This window comes from Corvus hawaiiensis, chromosome 7, assembly GCF_020740725.1.
Source record: "Corvus hawaiiensis isolate bCorHaw1 chromosome 7, bCorHaw1.pri.cur, whole genome shotgun sequence".
Taxonomy (NCBI): domain Eukaryota; kingdom Metazoa; phylum Chordata; class Aves; order Passeriformes; family Corvidae; genus Corvus; species Corvus hawaiiensis.
In genome coordinates this window covers 25078390-25096612 of record NC_063219.1, presented here as the reverse complement: position 1 = coordinate 25096612, position 18223 = coordinate 25078390, and the positions used below count along the sequence as shown (strand labels likewise).

The 18223-nt window shown below is 46.9% G+C and overlaps 2 protein-coding genes across 3 annotated transcripts in view; one reads left to right on the top strand and one right to left on the bottom strand.

Moving 5' to 3' along the window:
- The window catches only part of USP37 (ubiquitin specific peptidase 37), a 35747-nt gene extending 31527 nt beyond the window's left edge, over positions 1–4220 (bottom strand). Inside the window, exons 1-3 of the mRNA XM_048309718.1 lie at positions 4129–4220; positions 3078–3285; positions 88–259 (exon numbers count right to left, since the gene is read on the bottom strand). Coding sequence (XP_048165675.1) covers positions 88–259; positions 3078–3233 — 328 coding nt within the window. The 5' untranslated portion in view covers positions 3234–3285; positions 4129–4220. The remainder of the gene's footprint in view (positions 1–87; positions 260–3077; positions 3286–4128) is intronic.
- A 122-nt stretch (positions 4221–4342) lies between these two features.
- CNOT9 (CCR4-NOT transcription complex subunit 9) lies at positions 4343–17843 on the top strand. 2 transcript variants are annotated; one of them, XM_048309855.1, is made up of 8 exons: positions 4343–4478; positions 9329–9508; positions 9887–10002; positions 11464–11573; positions 12332–12441; positions 12884–12982; positions 15430–15521; positions 16204–17843. In XM_048309855.1, exons 1-8 carry the CDS (start codon positions 4455–4457, stop codon positions 16376–16378), a joined length of 906 nt encoding a protein of 301 aa, XP_048165812.1. In that variant the 5' UTR covers positions 4343–4454; the 3' UTR covers positions 16379–17843. The 2 variants fall into 2 exon arrangements, with proteins under 2 accessions (XP_048165812.1, XP_048165813.1); XM_048309856.1 differs by having other exon boundaries at positions 4344–4478; positions 16210–17843.
- The last annotated feature ends 380 nt before the right edge of the window (positions 17844–18223 follow it).

The following is an 18223-nucleotide window of genomic DNA, read 5'->3' as shown; positions in this document are numbered from 1 at the left end:
TGTGGTTAAACCATGATAAGATGGAAGAAAAGAAAACACAACACCTCTCCATAATGTTATAACATGATTTACAACAATTGCACTTACCAGTATGAACCCTGTCTTGATGGACTGCATCCAAATACATCCGCATTTCGTTTGCATCCTTAAATGGTACCTTATCAATTGTCAGGAAGCTGGTATCCTTTAGTGTTAGCATCAGGCAGCACAGTTTTCTGCCATTTGGTCGTAAGGTCACAGTTTTAATGTTATGGCTTAGCTGAAAACAAGAAAGCGACTATAAACATAAATCCAACTTTAAAAGGCCAAAATACTTACAAATTCAAACGAAGTATTTCAAATAGACAGGACAAGAGAGACTTCCACCAAAGTACTTCTTGCTCCACTTCAAGGAAACATTAAACCTCATAGAATTAATACAATCTGTGACCTCAGCATTTGACAACTGAAAGGACAGTATCACTATTGCTCAACAGTCTCTAGAGTCCTGGATAAGCTTTCTGAAACTTGCTTTCCTACTGAGTATGACATTTCTAAATGTAAAGGAACAACAACTTTAAGAAGTGCCATTTAGTAAAAACTTCCACATCAAGTTTGAAATACAATTTAAGATGGGGAAACTTCCAAATATTAAACACAAACTTCTCACTTCACAATTTGCTCCCAGAGAAGATGGATTTGAAATGGCTTAAAAAAATCTGCTGAGGGAGCAAGTCAGTAAGAAACAAGCTTAGTCTGTATGCAACATCGTAACAATTAAGTGGTGTCAAAACTTTCAGGGTTACGGGTGAGCACAATAATAATTTTAGTAAGAAGTTGTGCTCCCTAATGATGCAGCTGCTACTTTATTATAACCTTACTTAATTGTTACTTCATTCTAAGACACCTACAAAAACTGGCTGCTGGGTAAAGGTTCTACTATTCATGACGGTTGAGGGTAGCTCAGAAAGACTGGGAGAGTAAAAGACTCCATGTGCGCCAACGAGATTTCTTTTTTCCCACTAAGATCTCTAGCTTCTTGGAAAACCAACCCAGACACAACAGCAGCTTGTAAGAGGGGCTGGAAAACCACCTCAATCAGAAACTAAGGGTTTGTTTTAATGGGAACATTACACTCCTGAAACACTTCGTGCTCAATCCTTGTGTTTTGGGGATTGTTTTTTTTGGTGGGCTGTTAGGATTTTTTTTTTTAATATAAGCTAAAAATAGCTTCAAATGCCTAAGAATTGAATAATAGGCTCCAAGTTTTTCATCCTCTCTTAAAACACTAAGCCCAGTGCAAAGGGATTACAGTTACTTCACCATCTCAGTGCAAAACAACCCGTATCAACTCAAAATGCTGTCAGGAGAAGACTCCACCCATACTCTTCATGCACCTGTTATGACGCAGTCAGTGTCACAAAGTTTTGGTAAGTGCAGGGAAACAAAGTATTTCTCTTAATACATATCTAGCATCTAGGACAACTTGGTGAAAGCTCTGAAACATCACTAAAACATATCATCTGACAGAAGAAATTTGATGACACACCAGTCACTGTAGAAAGAAATACAATCCTGCATCCATCCAAATCTTCCATTACAGAAAAGCAAAAAAAGGCAGGGAAATCACTCACAGTCCTCTCAGGGCAGCTTGTCAAAAAAAACAGGGAATGCTACTTCTAAAGCAAGATCATCAGGAATCTGTCACACCTGAAGTGGCATGCTGACAGCCTGGGGCTGGCTCACACAGACTACACTCCAGCACAAGCCTTCTCCTCTTCCTTTGCTGCAGTCCCAGCTGCATGGTGGTTTATCAACCCCTCTACTAGAGCCTGCATTCAGTCCTTTCCCCAAACTCCTGTGAAAACCCTCCACTGAGCTCACAAAGAGATCTGACAAGTGCCAGAGACAGCAGACACGAGAGGAACAAAACCTGCCCCTTTAGGCCATGGTTAGCTGTTCTGTAGGCTCATCCTCCCCGTGGAACCTCCCTTCGAGTTGCTGTCACACCACATCACTCACCCAGGCAGAAAGGAGTGTGTGAGAACAAGCACCCAGGGAATGCACGAGGGGAAGACAAGACTGCTCTCCTCAGGAGCAACATGGTCCAATGGTGGATTAAACCAAACCTGCAGCCACAGCATCACACATGAAAAGGGAGAGATTCTTTTCAAGTCTACAGTAACACAGGTGGGAACAATCCACAGCTAATGATTTCCTCACAGCCTTGATTTCAAGGCAACACCAGCTGCCAAATTCTTTGCTGAGACTTTTCAGCATACTAAGGCAGCAAAAACCTAATCTTTCAAAAAGAAAGTGAACTTTTTTTCATAGCATCTTCACACAGAAGTAAATGGCTCAGAGAACAGACTGGTGAACGTTACTGGTGGAAAACAAGTAGCATCAAAAAGCAGAAGACAATATATAGATCAGTTTAGGCTGTTGCAAAGTTGCTAAATAGGATTTCTTTTCTTCCAACCGCTCGTGTCCTTTACATACTTTTAAAACAGATATGTATTTCTTACAGAAAAAGCACTCTGCTTTTGATTTGGGGCATTTTTCACAAAAGTTAGGACGCCTGACCTGAAAACAACTATAGAAAAAGAAAAATTTTGGCTGAATATTTCAAGAGAATCTGCATTTAAAACCTAAAACTGTAACAACTAATGTTCAGCAAAGTCTTGCAAAAGGCTACAGGTGTGTTAACACCACTACACTTCAACTGGGAAAACAGCTGGTACAAAGTGGTCAGGATCTTCACCTCTAGAGAACGCAAATGTGCCAGAAACAGAAAAGTTACAGCTTCCAAAAATCCAAAACATGAGCCACGATGCTCTATACTTCTGTAACTTTTCTCTGCTTTTTCGGCTCTTCCCGTTAAGTGGTATCTCAATGCCAACCTTGGTAGATCCTTAAATAATACATGTAAATAATTTACTGCACAGTTATACAAAGGGATTAGTGTTCAGGAAACGAGGAATGAGAAACAGTGATAGAGAGAAGTCTGCAGGATACTCAATAGCCTTGAAGATGACAGCTGTTCACAAGAGAGCACAATCCATGCACTGTTAAAACAAAAGCCTTAATGTCTGGCATACCTGAAATGTCGTTGGAATTCCTCCAACATTGTAGTGAACTACTAGACTCACTTTGTTGTCCTTCTCCACAATTTCAAAGCTCCCTTCTTTCCATTTTGTAATCCCAGTCTGCATGCTGCGCATCCGGACAGGTCCGTGCACCTTTAACAGAGCCATGCTTTCTCACAGAAAAGAGCTAACACGAGTAAGTGTGTTCCACCTTAAAAACCTGTTAAAAAGGAGAAATGTATAACTTGGCAGGCCAAATGATGGCTAAAGGAAGACGGAAGCATGCCTTGAACTTTCCACAGACGTTTGGTAGAACCGTTTCACTGTTTCTAAACACAGTGAAGAAGAGTTGGAGAGAAGTGAAGAACACTTAAGATCAATAAAATCTCTCCCAGTATGAGCAGCAGTGCACCGACTCCTTACTGCTGAAAGGTGAGCAGACACAATTCCAGACACAGAAATCCTCAAAACCCCTTAACCTCAACGGATTTAAGGGGAAAAAAAAAAAAAAAAAAAAAAAAAAAGTGCCGGAGAAAAGCCGGAGCCGGTATCAGATGGAAACCAAAGTTTTGGAGGAAGCCTAAGACAGAAAACGAGCTCGTCTTTGACTGCGCGGGACCCGCGGTCACCAGGCAGGGCCGGGCCAGGGGTCTCCGGCTTCCCTCGCTGCCCTCCGCCCGGGAAAGCCACGGGCCCGGGGGTGAGACACACAGCCCCACAGGTTCCGGAAAGCACGGCAAAGCGTATTCCCGACAAAAACCAGAAGAAATGAATGGAACAGCCCCTGCGCGCAGCCCGGGAAGCGCTGCCGGGGAGGTTCCCCCAGGCATCCCGCGCTCAGCCGCCGCCACCGCCGCTCTCAGCCCGGCCTGGCGACGGTCCCGCTCTTCCCGGGCCTGGCCCCGCTCCCTTCCCGCCACCCACCCATACAGGGACACGGAGAACACGGGGAGCGCCGCCCGCCCCGGACCGGGCCGCTCTGAGGGGAGGCGGTTGCCGCGCAGCGGGAGGGGCACGCGGCCGGCGGGAGTGGGGAGGAGGCAGCGGCGGCGACCCCCGGTACCTGCGTTCCGGCGCGTCCCGGCGCGTCCCGCGGGGCCCGGGGTGAGGCCGGGGGTGGGCGGGGGAAGGGGGCGGCAGCGGATGGCGGGAACCGACCACAGCAGCGCGAGACGGCGCGCGACGCGCGCCCGCTCACGTCAGCGCGGCGGCGCCTTCCCGGCGCGCCCCGCGCGCGCCCGCTCCGCGCGCAGGCGCCGGCGCCAGACCGGCCCCACCCGGCCCCGTCCCGGCGTCCCCCGCGCGCCGGGTGAGAGGTCGTGGCGGCGCCGAGTCCATGGCGGCGGCGGCGGCTTGAGGCGGCACCGGCTCCGCTTCCACTCTCCGACCATGCACAGTCTGGCTACGGCCGCGGTGAGTGCGTGGCTCCGCGCCCCGCCGGGCGGCGACGGGACAGCGCTGGGGATGGGGCCCCGTTGCGCGGGCCGCGCGGGGAGCGGGAGCGCGGCCGCTCGTGGCTGTGGGGCGGACTTGAGGCCGCGGGGTGGCGGAGCCCCGGTGAGCTCCGTCCCCTCTGCGTCACCGGCGGGGTCCCTTTGGCAGCTGCCTGAGTGGGGCTGCTCCGTGCCTTCCTTCCCTTCCTTCCCTTCCTTCCCTTCCTTCCCTTCCTTCCCTTCCTTCCCTCCCTTCCGCCTTGCCTGCCGTGCTACCTCCCTGCACATGGATGCCTCCTGTCGCGAATCAGTGTTTTAAGATCCCTTAAAGAATTACTAGCAAAGGTATCGGCAAAAGCAGGTTAAATATAAAAGTAGAAGCGTTACAAAGTTCGTTGATAGGGTTTGCTCTACTACTAAAGAAGCACATAGAGAAAAAACAAACAAAAGTCTAAAATTAATTAAAGTATCACCAAAATAAACCTAAAAAGTTATCCACAGAGTGTGTGGAGGGGGAGGAGTGGGGAAGAAACGGATAAGGATAGGAAAGGATAAGATAAGAAGGGATAAGGAAGACTCTCCCGTTCAGAGTAGATCTTCCTTGATTGATCTTAAAACACTCATCTGTTACACCTCTTGTGTGCCCAGCCAACCCCTCTGTCCTCTGGGGACCGGTTCTACTGCTGGCCTTGACTGCAGAGAGAAAGAGTAGATATCAGAAAGCTCCTCAGAGCAGCCGATGCTGCCTGTTCCTACTTCCCTTTTCCCCCATTGCAGTGCCCTCCATAGTTAGTGCTTGCCCTCATCCCCCTCAGGAAGCTGCCAAGGTTGGATAATGGTGCTTGATGTTCAGGCTGGCGGGAGTGGAATGGTACCTTGGCCTGGCTGGGTTCAAAAATGGAAGCTGAGTTTGAAGGCTGTGGTTATTGCTTTGTATCTCCTATGTGACTGGGTTTGTTATTTGGTTTTCACTTCTCCAAATGCACGTTCATGGCATGTGTAAGACTTCCTAGAGCTGACTGAGTCTTGCGTGTACTGAGTGTGGGAGGTGTATTGCAAAACCAGCAGTTAGAGATGTTTCAAATGAACTTAGATCAAGGGTCTGCTTGGACTAACAAGCTATTGAGTGAGTAAAGTTTTGATGAACAGGAGTTAGAGAACTTTTTAAGTTTTTCCTCTTTGTTTAAATGCTTGTGACTTTAACTGGTTCTTGGAGTGCTGTCAAATACTTCTGATTTGAAGTAATGTTCTCCAGAGCATGGAAGGGTGTGCAAGATCAGGTAAACTCTCTTAATCAGCATTTACCTTTTTATAGCACTGTAGTTCCTAAGTGTTTGTTGAAATGCATGAAGGACTCCCATTATATGCATCTCCCATTAATCCTCTGTCTGTGATCTAGTTACCTCTCTTTTTTTAAAACAATTTTAACCAAAAAATTTATTTCAGAACAGAGATCAGCTTTATTTTAGGACTCACTTGAATGTATATTTAATTTATATATAGTTTATGCTAGCTGGTAGTTCTGTATTGAAATGTTTCCTACCACAGTTAGTGTGCTTGTACTGGAGGTGACAGGGAAGGGTGTCTGGCTCTGAAAATGTGCTCAGGACCTGTGGTAAATAAAGTCACCTCTTAGTAAGGTCATGAATTGGCTCGGGAATCCCTTTGGGTGTTGTGAACATGGTTGTGATAAAGCTGTGGTGAGCCAGAGCATTGGTCTTCACACAGTGATACTGATGTGTGCAGAGCTGACACTTAGGTGTCAGGCCTGAAAACATCATAGAGTGCTCAAGAACAGACTGAAACAAATAAATGTAGCTGTAATTAGCTGTAAGGCATTGAAAGCCCTGCTTGAATCAGCTAATTCACTGCTATGGAAGTTCAAAGTTCATTTTTGGTGTTTTTGAGCAGATGGGCTATCAAACTAGTTTAAAAAGCTCATGTTATCCAGTTAGTCAATGTTCGGCTTTGGCTGACCAGGACTTTTACCAGTGTGCCTTGCAGCAACTGGTAGCAACAATCAGGAAGAGAAAGCCATTTGTCTAAATCAATTTGTTATGTGATTGTTGGAGATGTCTTTTCTCCAGGAAGGAGAAAAGGTGTTACAAGATCTTTTGTGATGTAATACTGTTGGCAAGTTTTGCTTTCCCTGTGTGCAAAAGAAAGTCTGCAGGATTTGTGTGACCCCCAGGGTTCCCCAGAATTTTGGGTCTTAGAGGGAGAAGAAGAAACAATAATGAAATAGGGAATTAGGAAAAAGATAGGTCTTTACATTTCAACTAAAACAAAAGGAGCAACTGTAGAGCCTATGAAAAGCAGTTTGTTCTGGATAAGGCAGATATTGGACATCATAAACTTAATTGTGTGGAAAATCTACTTAGTGTTCTCTAGGGATCACAAGCACATGATTGTGCTTTTAAGGGGCGAATGTATTTAAGCTTACAGGAACTGAAACTTCCAGTGAGTCTAGGAAAATAGATGGAAGTTTTAGATAACACAATTATAACAACATTATTGCTACACTGCTTGTCAATCCACCATCCCAAATAAAAACAAATGACCTCTGTTCATTCTCCCTCTCTTTTTGAGCTTCAGTGTAGAAGTTAGCATTGCAATTGCACTCACAGTTGTACAGGCACAAGAAACTTGGCAGGATCACTAATTTAGTGTGAGATGTTTTGGAAAAAAAATTACAAATTGAGTAAGTAAGTGTCCTGGTTCTGGCCAGAACAGGGTTAATTTTTGCAGTAGACAGGAGGGAGCATAGCTAGGACCCAGAGATTATTCTATACCACCTAACATAATTTTCCAGGGAGGGAGGAGGGGCTTGCTTTGGGTTTGGGGTAGTGTGGCAGAGGGAGCAGTCAGGTATTGTCAGGGGGGTTAAGTGGGGTGAGCAGTAACTTTTCTTTTCTTGTACCCTCTGTCTCTAATATTGTTGTTTTACTGTTAGTTTTCTTATCTCATTGCTGTTTCCGGTAAATTATTCCTATCTCAGCCTGTGATCTTTACCTTTTGTGCCTCCAATTCCTCTTTCCATCCAGGAGCAGGGGGACTGGGCAGGGGAGGAGGGAGGGAGTGAGTGAGTGACAAGTGGTTTGGAGTGGTTTCAGTGGGAACATTAAATTGGAGATTACCATCCCTAAACCATGACAGTGAGAAAAAAGAGGATAGGAGGAAATATGAACAGCTACAAAAATATTTTAGCCCTAGAGTACAGGGACTGATAACACTGCATTGGCTTATATATGAACATTTAAGTTAAATAATACAATGAAAGTGGCTGGAGGGGAGAGAAATCCCACAGCTGGGGAAGAATCTCTTTGGGCATGACTATGGATATAAAATAGGGACAAACAGAGGAGGGAAACCTTTGCAGAAATAAAGAAAGCTGTTGGTGTCTGCCAAAGGTTTAGTAGTCTCTCTCTATCCCCCCTGCATCCCTTCTGGGACTGCTTTTGCCATGTGGCTTCTGGTTTCGTTGCAGCCACTCTCAGTTCCTGAGCTCCCTGTATCCTCCTGTGTGTCTCGGTGCTGAGCTGCTTGGGGGCAGCATTGCTGTCAGTGCGGTACGGGCTCTGCTCACATCTGTCAGGGGGAGCACATGAAGAGTTTCAGTCTAAAAGAGTTCCTTTTCCAAAAAAGAAAGGAGGAAATACAGTCCTGTTCCCAGCCGGGATCACCGTGCACAGTGGCATGCGGAGCTGGTTGCATGCTGGTTTGGCTGGCTCAGAAGCAGCAAGTACCAACAGGGCTGTGCTTGGCTTCAGTAACAACCACTGCAGCAGTGTTTGAAAAGGTTCTGACCTGGCTTTTGGAAGTGTTCACACAGGAGGTTTTAGTGATGGTGTTTGTCTTCCTCAAAATTTTGTGTCTGAATCACCAAACTATCTCCTTAGGAAGCCTGCAGAGCATTTGTTTCCACCGAGTGCTGCTTGTACCAGCAGAGGCAGGAGACAAAGTATCACTGAAAGACTTGTGCCTTGCCTTCCCCACAGAAATTATGATACAGTCCCTCTTTTTTTTTTTTTTTAATTGAAAACTTGTTGATACTTGTCTTTCCCTGATGTTTCAAGAGAGGCAAAAGCAAAATCCTGAGTTGTAGAAAATGTGTCTTGGCTAGGAGTACAGATCTACCCTTCTCTGGGTTTATTTTGAACAAGAATCAAATCATCCTCAGATCTTGCACAAAGTCATTCTTGAAAAATTCTCTTTTAGCTCCATGCATGTGAACAAGGTACCTGGTATGAATATGAGCCATTGGTAACACCAGCTGTTACTGGCTGTGGCCGGTGTCATGCTGATGGTGAAGGAGTGAAATTTTTTCTAGTATTTGTATGAATATTTTTCTCATGTACATTGGGTGAATCTCACTAGCAGTTTCCAGTGTCATGGGTGTTTTTGGAGAGAAAAAGGTAACATCTGCCTTACTCTGAATCTGTGGAATCTTGCACTTGAAGCATGAAGTGAATGCAGGCTAAATACAGGGGGAGTAAATGATAGCTGGCTGAAGTGTGTATCACTCCCCAGGAGCTCTGCTGGCACAGACAGGCAGCAGCTTGGCTCTCATTGCTGAAAGAAGTTACAAAGGTACTGCTTGACAAGGGGATTACGAGAGACTGTCTTAACAAGTCAGGCCAGAAAATAAAGCCTTTGCATTTCAAATAGGTGAAATACTAAGACTAGTCTAAGGAAGGGATGGATCCATATCCAGAGCATCTTAATGGAGCCTTAGGTTCTGCCCTCTCAGTTGGGAGTTTCTTTTTCTGGCAGGTTTGGGTGAGAACTGGATAAAATGTTTGGGCTGAATCTTTCCTGTCTCCCTCCCAGCCTGTGCCAACAGCACTGGCTCAGGTTGACCGTGAAAAGATTTACCAATGGATCAATGAGCTGTCCAGCCCTGAGACACGGGAGAATGCACTGCTGGAGCTGAGCAAGAAGCGCGAGTCTGTGCCTGACCTCGCCCCGATGCTGTGGCACTCATTTGGCACGATTGCAGCGCTCCTTCAGGTGGGTCAGGTTGTCCATGTCTTTATTCTGTGGTGCAGCATCAGCATGTTGCAGAGCTTGTGCATCCTTGAGTTGGATCTGGGGAGGAACCGGTGGGATCCCTTATTGCCATTGCTTGGGAGTATGATCTTTGTTGGATCATGTGGTGAGGGGGGCAGATTAAGGTTTGAATGCATTACTGTGACTCCTTGTCAAATTGACTCTGTCCCAGCTCTGCCCTTGCCTGGGCAGCATGGTGGCTGCCATGTAACTTGAAAGTGATGCTTGGTGAAAGCAGACTGTTATCTGCTGTCACTGTACTTCCTTACCAGGCAAGTGCTTTGGTCTAGCTTTCTGATATTTTTCTCCTTTAACTTTCCACTCTCTGTTAATTTTTAGGAAATTGTAAATATTTATCCATCAATCAACCCTCCAACTTTGACAGCCCATCAGTCCAACAGAGTCTGCAATGCTTTAGCTCTACTACAGTGTGTTGCATCACACCCTGAAACGAGGTAAGTGTTTCCAAGTTGTGTGAGTTTTCTGAGGTATTGATATTGACACCTCAGCCTGTGTGTTTTGACTTTAGAAGCACTTTAGCTGCTTTCTCTTTATTTACTTAAGTGAAACAGACAACAGAGCTGATAGATAGGCAGCTGCCTGCTGCTTTTACTTGTTTGCATGGATTATTAGGATGACAGCTTTATGGTCCTAAATGCATTGCATTCCCTGCGTCATCCTGAGATCTTGCAAATTCCCAAAACATTGGGTTGTGGCAGCTTCTGGGAGGTCAGCCAGAGCTAAGAGTACCTTTGTGTTGATTGCTGTGTTCAAGGATCCTTGTTTTAATGAGCTTAAAATTACTTAGACAAGCAGCTTGGTTAGAGCATGTTAATAATGCCAAGGTTGTGGGTTCTATCCCCATATGAGCCATTCACTTAAGAGCTGGACTCCATGATCCCTGTGGGTCTCTTCCAACTCTGAATATTCTCTGAAATCAAAAAAGAACTCCTTAAATTTCAGCTTACAGTTATTTAGACCAGCTGTTGAAAGGGTGGAATGAACAGGACTGTCCTTCCCAGGCAAGTGTGAGGCAAGGGAGCAATAGCAGAGCCATTTTTGGAGTCCTCAGCCAGTGTCTGACTTCATGTTTTCTCAATCTGTGCCCAGCCCATGTCAGTAGGGAAAAATATGATGTTGGTTCAGCCAAAATCAGTAGCTAAAACTCAGAAGGAAACTACCCAGAGGTCCATAATCCCATGCTTCTGTTACTGCTGAGCAGCAGCATAGTTGAAGTTGGTTTTGAGCTGCTGCAAAGCAGTGTTAAACAGCAACCCTCCATGAGATGATATCCAAAGAAAAAGGGTAGTTTTACGTGACTCACCTTTACATTTAAAGTTTGAAAACTGAAAATGGAAGAAGTATTTTGGATGATTGTGCAAGAGAGCTTCCCTCCATTAGCGGAGTAATATTTCAGCATTCTACCTGCAGGCTCTATTTTTCACTACTGCCAGAAGGCAATGTGAGGACTCTTGGGGAAAGGTGTTTTTGCACATTTAAGCTCTGATGATGCCTAAAGCTCAGCCAGTCTGTATTTCTGACAGAGGCTTTGCACAGGCATTGTGGCTGACTGTCCTTGCCACTGGCAAAGTGCAGGGTGAAATGCAGCAGTGAATGTACAAAACAGAGGGTCTGGGTGGCAGGAGGAGGTAATAAAAACAGGGTGTGCTCAGTTCCTGGTCAGCTGAAGCAAGAATGCAGGTAACTGGCAGATCAGGTGTTAGGTTTTGTGCTGTGCCCCAGTGCAGGATTTGCTTCGTGCCTTTCCATCAGAGAATTAGCTGTTACCCACTTTTGAGGAGCGGTAGCAATGGGGTCCATCAGGAATAGTCTGAGGCTCTTTATGGTAATGCTGGATTGTGTGCTCACTTTTTTTTCCCTTGTTGTTCACATTGTGTGTTCTCTCTTTCCTGTAGATCAGCCTTTCTGGCAGCTCATATTCCTCTCTTCCTGTACCCCTTCCTGCACACAGTCAGCAAGACCCGTCCATTTGAGTACCTGCGGCTCACGAGCCTCGGAGTCATTGGTGAGCAGCCAGACTAATGCTGGAGCACTGATCTCTTACTGAGTTAGAACAGTTCATGCTGTGGGCATAGAGCCTTGGATGACCAAAGTCAGAGGTCTCTTGTTACTGGGATTTTCAAGTCCTGTAGTAGTAAGAGGAGGAATTGCTCCTTTTCCATTGTGGAGGCAAGCTCCTCTTCCTTTTCAGTTATAAAAAACCCACTGAAGTCTAAATGCGTTGCCAAAAATATGTTTCTTTGAGTATCAGTACCTGCAGACTTGTACCTTCACTCTCAGCCCTCCCAGCTAGACACTGGAATGGGTGGGTGCAGGCTGGGCTTTCTTTGGGTTTCTGTCATTGATTGACTTGGGTGTATTTTCCCTGTCTTCCCCTTATCCTGTTTTTTTTTTTATGTCTTCTTTCTGCCCAAATCATTTTTCTTTCAATACATAAAGAGTCTTAAAATGCATTTCTTCCTTCCAGAGGTTGCTGTGGGCGCCTTGATCCTCCTGTGTTTGGGTTCCTACTGAGGGAGAGTCAAGAGTGCATCCCCTTTCTGAAAATTAAACAACCCCCAAACCCAGCTTGATTACTTTTACCCTGCCTAAATGATTTCTTCCCCAGCCATGTGCTGCAACATGTTTAGGATGATAGTTGTTCTGCCTGCCATTCAGACTGAATGGTTTCCAGGGAGGGCAGAGCACAGGCCCTCTTTGAAAGGTGAGATTTTTTGAAACAGTTTATCATTTCCTGATTTTGGGTTTTGTTTTTACTTCAAGGGGCCTTGGTGAAAACTGACGAGCAAGAAGTGATAAATTTCTTATTGACAACCGAAATTATCCCCCTGTGCTTACGCATTATGGAGTCTGGCAGTGAGCTCTCCAAAACGGTACCTTTTTTGTTTTGTTTCAATAAAGACACGTAATTGTTCATTTCTGACTGACCAGGCAGCCAGTGCCCTGCAGAGTTGGCTTCTGTGCTGTTGGGACAAGTCTGGGTGGAGTTTTTACCTCCTTAAATACCAAGCAGATCAGGACCTGAGGCTGCCTGAGTGGCCTGGCAGTAGTTGGCATCTTACGCAACCTGCATCCAGTCATCTTGTACACTGTGCTTTGTGTCCACTTATTTTGTTTAGCCAGAGATGCCAGGCATTGTGTACTGTCCTGTATTTTCTTTTGGCTTTTAACTATCACTGAGTAAAGCATTTGCTGCCTGCTGGAAGGCTTTTCAGCTCTGGGGCTGACTTGAAAAGAGCACCACACAAAGGGTGTCCCTTTTCAGGGTAGATAAGTTGTTTATATGCTTTTTTTCCTGCTTTCTCCCCATTCTAGGTTGCTACGTTTATTCTCCAGAAAATCCTCCTGGATGACACAGGGCTGGCATATATCTGTCAGACTTATGAGCGGTTTTCCCATGTTGCCATGATACTGGTAAGATTATTTGTTTTTAAAGCATTTATATCTAAAAAGGAAAAAACTATGCTGTAGCAGCCAGCTTTTTCAGCAACTATTTTACTGCTGGCTGGCTGGAACACAGGATGAGGGAGGCAAATTGTTCCTGGGCTAATTGCTTGTGGCACTGTAGCTCTGCATCCAGGTTTCCTTTGTATACTTCTGGTTTACACGTCGAGAGAACACATATTAGTTGTGATATACTAAGTCCCCAAGACAAAATAGGTAAACCTCTCCAGAGAAGAAGAAGATTTTCCGGAGTTGTGGACGTTTCCAGTTATTGGTGGGATGTGAATTGATTTAATTTTATGTAAGAATGATCACACAGTTCAGATCATGGATCTGTCTCATCCCTGTCTCTCACAACATGTTTAAAGAGCAGGGCAGGTATATATGATACTTGTCCTCATAACAGTCTCACAGCTGCCAGCTACTTTCAGCTTTGGATTTCTGGGGCCACTTGTGGGTTTCTGTGTAGTAACCCCCAGTGTTTGTCCCATCCGCCCCTTGAACCCATGGAAACTTTTTGCACCCACAGTGTCTTTGACCAAGGAGTTTGACAAGGTTTCCTGTTTGCTGCCTGGAATGCCACCCTCATTTTTCTTCCTTTCTGAATCTGGCTCCTACTAGCTGCTGCATATGATCTAATTTTTGTGTTGGAATACAGAGAGCAAATAAGTTCTGTCCTTTCCGTAATCCCTGTAAAGGACAAGTTTGGGTACTCAAAATTTGTTCATCCCAAGAGTAATAGCCCCAGCTTGAGCTTTATCTTTGAGCTTGCCAAGGGGAATACAAACCTACCCTGGAATAGTTATTGCCATGCTTCTGTGTGCATTTGTTTGCTTTTTAAAGGGTGGTCTCAGGAGAACAAAATGCAGCAGTAAGTTAAGCACTTAGCAATGCTGGTTCTGTGACTAAGTGTTAATATTTTCATTAGGGATATTTACTTATCTGTTTTCACAAATGTAGAGAAAACATTGCCTCCTGTTCACCCACAAACAGCAAAATAGGAATGATTTTGAGCTAATGTCCCTAATATCCAGTATGATGTGATTTTTGCATTCAAGAAGATCAGTTTTGATGCAAATACATCTCAAGGTGCAAGGTGAAGGATACAATTAGAAACTGAGGTAGGGGAGGGAAGGAGACCATGCCATTCCCAGACATGAATTCTTCTTTGAACATAGAAGGAGCTGGGTGTGTAAAGGTGGTTAGCATGTGTAGTCCCACCACTGAGTGAAGCACTGGCAGGATCAATATTCCATAGTGAAAGAGAGGAAGATGAAAATGTTCACAGACTTTTTTGTTGTCTGTTTCAAAAATCAGGATACTGCACTCCTGTCTAATGAGGGTGATGATTTACTTCCATGTCTGCTGATAACTGAGTAAGATGTCATACAAGTATTATTGCTCTTTTAAAAGAGAAAGTGAGTATTTTCCATCCAGGAGCTCTCTGAGGAAACTTGTGGTTATTTATTTTGAAGAAATATTGGTATCCTGGGGAATTGCTAAGAACAGGAAGCTTGCAAAAGGGCAGATGAGGGGGACCTGCTAATTGCTAACTGCCAGGATAGACAAATACCGGTGAATTTGGCTAATGGGGAAAATGGTTAGTGCTAGGCAATGTAGTTTACAGGAAAAAACCCAACTTGTTGGGCAGATGTGATTGACTCCTAAATACAAGCCAGCAGTCTGTTAAATTCTTCGGAGCAGGTGTGCGAAGGCAGCCACACTGCTTGCTCAGCTGGGCACGTTCAAAGGTGCAGCCATGTGCAAAGTCCTGCTTAGTGTGAGAAACAGAGACTGAACCAGGAAGATCTATCTGTCTGTGCCTTGCTTCCCTGGAACAGCTTCCTGAGGGATATAGCAGAAAGAAAAAATACACTGCTTGGATGTGTGCTAAGACCAGATAAGGATCTTGCTACATGTGGTGTGGGTGACCCCAGTCCTATGGCCTGGCTTTTCAGGGTATTGCTATTGTCTTAAAAGGATGTTGAAGTGAAGGGAATGCATATGAGAACAGGAGGTGTTGCAGAGCTTGGAAACACACCTCATGGTGTCACTCAGCCTGAGCTTATCCACATGTTTGGAATGTGTCTGTCTTCCATGAGGGGGAAACCCCAGGTTCTCTTTTATCTCACAAAGAGTTGCTAAGCAGTCCTAGGAAGGTAAAAACCAAACAGAAATGAGATGAGCTTTCCCCAGGCTGCTGGGAGAATCCTTTCCAAGTCATGGCAAGCTGCTCTTCTCCAAGGCTTCTTGGCAAGCAGCACCAGGCTCTGTGCAGCGGTACCTAGATAAAAGGTAATAGGCTGTGCTGCGCAGGAAGCCAGAGTGAGTGATTTAATTATCTTTCCCAGTCTCTGCTGGTTGTGAAGCTGTTCTTTTAAAGACTTTAACTGGTGGCACTGGCCTCTGTCAAACAGGGTAAAATGGTCCTGCAGCTCTCCAAGGAGCCATCGGCACGGCTGCTGAAACATGTCGTCCGCTGCTACCTTCGCCTTTCCGATAACCCCAGGTAAACATTTTAGGAGTTTGGGCAGGGGCTTCTCCTGTGCCCATGGAAGCTCAGTTCTTCTCCACAGTGCCCACCTGGGGGGAATCAAGGTTCCTGGTCTGTCAGCCTTAGCTCAGTGTGGAAGATGGGTGGGGGTGGGGTTTTTGCTTTGATTTTTTTATTGCTAGCCACAGGAGCTTTTATGGTACGTGGGAGAAACAGTGACTGTTGGGGGCTTGTGCAAATTCCAGCTGTGCAACTTACTACTGTCTAAGCTCAAAGGTAGCTTGAACAAGATACAAAGGAGGGCCTGAGGTGGAAGGTACACTATACTCTCCCTCTTCTGCATCAAACAGGCTGTTAGCAATGGATGAAATTCAGCTGAGAGAATACAAACTGATCTCCTGCTGGCCAGTAGCTCTGCCCAGAGCTGCTGGGTGTGTTTGTTGCCTCAGCCTCTCCTGGCATCGCATCACTTTGCTGCTGGGTGTTGGGGTGCAGGGGCTGCGCAGGGGTTTGGTGTTGGGGGTGGGAGCTGTGCTGGCTGGCTGAGTGCCACCTGCTGCGGTGCTGCTGCTCAGTGTTTTCATTGGCTGGCTCTGCTGGGGAGACCTCCAGGCAAAGGAACTCTGTGTCCCCAGTGGGGTTTGCTCCCCTCTTGCCCCTGTGAGTTTATTTGTTGGGCCCCGTTACTTGTCTCTTGATGTAGGGCACGTGAAGCTCTCAGGCAGTGCCTTCCTGACCAGCTGAAGGACACCACCTTCGCCCAGGTCCTGAAGGATGACACCACCACAAAACGCTGGCTGGCTCAGCTCGTCAAGAACCTGCAAGAGGGTCAAGTCACTGACCCACGGGGCATCCCTCTTCCTCCGCAATGACTGCTGGGGGAGGTGGGGCACTGGGGAAGAAACAGCTCAGGTTTACAAAGAACCAGGAACAGGTGACCTCTTCTGCAACAAACTGGGCACGCCAGCTGGCTGCCAGCCTGTCGGACCATCCCACCCAGCCAAAGGGCTGCTCTGTAGCAGTGCAGCAAGCCTCCGGGGATCCCAGCACCAGCAAATGCTGATACTACAGCTTCAAAAAAAATCAATAAAAACAATCTCTATAGATCCCAGTCTCTCCGGGAGGCGTGGGTGGCATCTCTTCCCCCACCTCCAGTCAGGGGGCAGTGCAGATGTCCGCTCTTACAGCAAGCTCAGCCTCCGCCCAAGTGGTGCACGACACCAGGTGTGTGCACCACGTCCTTCCAGTTCCTTGTCAGTTCTTGTTTACATGTCTGTTTAGATGAGTGAACTGAATAAAAGCCTATCCAGTTGTTTTATCCCCTCCTAATACTGCTACTCAGCTGCAGGTAGCCCAGGGACAGCTTTCTTCCCTGCTAGCACATCCTTGCTCATGGCTCTGCATCCGGCTGGCACAGTGAAGTTCTCTGTTCTTTTCCTTTGGTGTGGAGGAAGTGGCTGGAGCCAGGCCATTGCAGTGCTTGCCACAAGAGGAGGGGTGAATTACTTGCAATGAACCCATGTGTCATAAGCTTGCTTCCCAGGGCTCTGGGGAAGGACAAGACAGCAGGATTGTGGCTCTTGTGCTGTAAATAGTGCACTCCTGCAGCTGACCAGCAGCCAGGGGCTGATGTGTGCTGGCCTCTCATCTAGACCTGGGAAGGCTGCCGGCTGGCTTATCCCATGGAGCTCAGTGTGAGGGCACCTGCCTTGAGGTGGTGGGCAGGCCACCGACTGATCCCGTGCCGCCTGCAGGCTCCAGGTATGCTGCCTTCTGCACCCACTGCTGCCTGCCAGGTGGCCCTCAGTCCTGTCCCCTACCCTCCCCCCTCCTTCCACTCCTCTCTGCCAGCCGGGTGCATCCATTTCAGCTTTGAAACCTGCCTTGGCATCTGCCATGGCCCCACTGCAATTAAACTGGACCAGCAGCCACTTACCTGCCTCCCCTGTGCCGAGGGCCTAATGTGGCCGCAGCGGGCTCTCAGAAGCTGTGGAGGAGCTCCCAGGCTCTATGGTAGCAGAGCCTGTTCTTGGCTGCAGGCAAGTCTGGGCAGCTACTTAATTTCTCCCCCCTCTTCGAGTAGTCCATTTTGCTGATCATCTGCAGTGTCGTGCCAACAGTGTCTTAAATCCCACCATTTCCCTTCCCTCCTCCCCTCAGCCTTGCATAACAAGGGCAGAGCACAGCCTCTTCCTTGCCCTCGGGTTCCTGTTTTATAACCATTGCCTTTTCCCTCCTTTTCACCCTGACCTTGCCAGGGTGTGAAAATGCTTCTGTGTGGTTGATTGGTTTTTTTTAAAATTCGGATTAATAAATAATAAAACCTCATCCAGCACAGATTGCTCCTGGTCTGGTCTCTCGGGGTGGGGGCAAACGGCGAGGTGGGGGCTTATTGCAGGTGGGAGGAAGGGTGGGATGTGCCGTCTTGGGGATGTGAGCTGGGAAGAGTGGCTTTTCCCAGTGGGAGCTGGCTATGTCCCTGTGGCGCCGCATCTCTTCTGGGGCAGGTAGTGTGGAGGGGATGCTGCTCTGTTTTGCTTTGCAGGCAGGCAGCGAGCCTGCCAAGGAGAGAGGATTCGCTGCCTCCCCACAGCGTCTTTGCAAGCGCTGCCGCGCTCCCCCGGTGTCCAGGTCTGTTAGAGCATCGCCCACCCGAAAGTTTAGTCCCTGCCCCGCACCCCTTGCCCCCAACTCGGCCTGCCCTAAGGCTGCCTCAA

Coding starts and splice junctions, on each gene's coding strand:
- CNOT9 (XM_048309855.1), top strand. CDS start 4,455: ATGCACAGTCTGGCTACGGCCGCG. Junction 9,509..9,886: donor CGATTGCAGCGCTCCTTCAG/GTGGGTCAGGTT, acceptor GTTAATTTTTAG/GAAATTGTAAATATTTATCC. Junction 12,442..12,883: donor GCAGTGAGCTCTCCAAAACG/GTACCTTTTTTG, acceptor TCCCCATTCTAG/GTTGCTACGTTTATTCTCCA.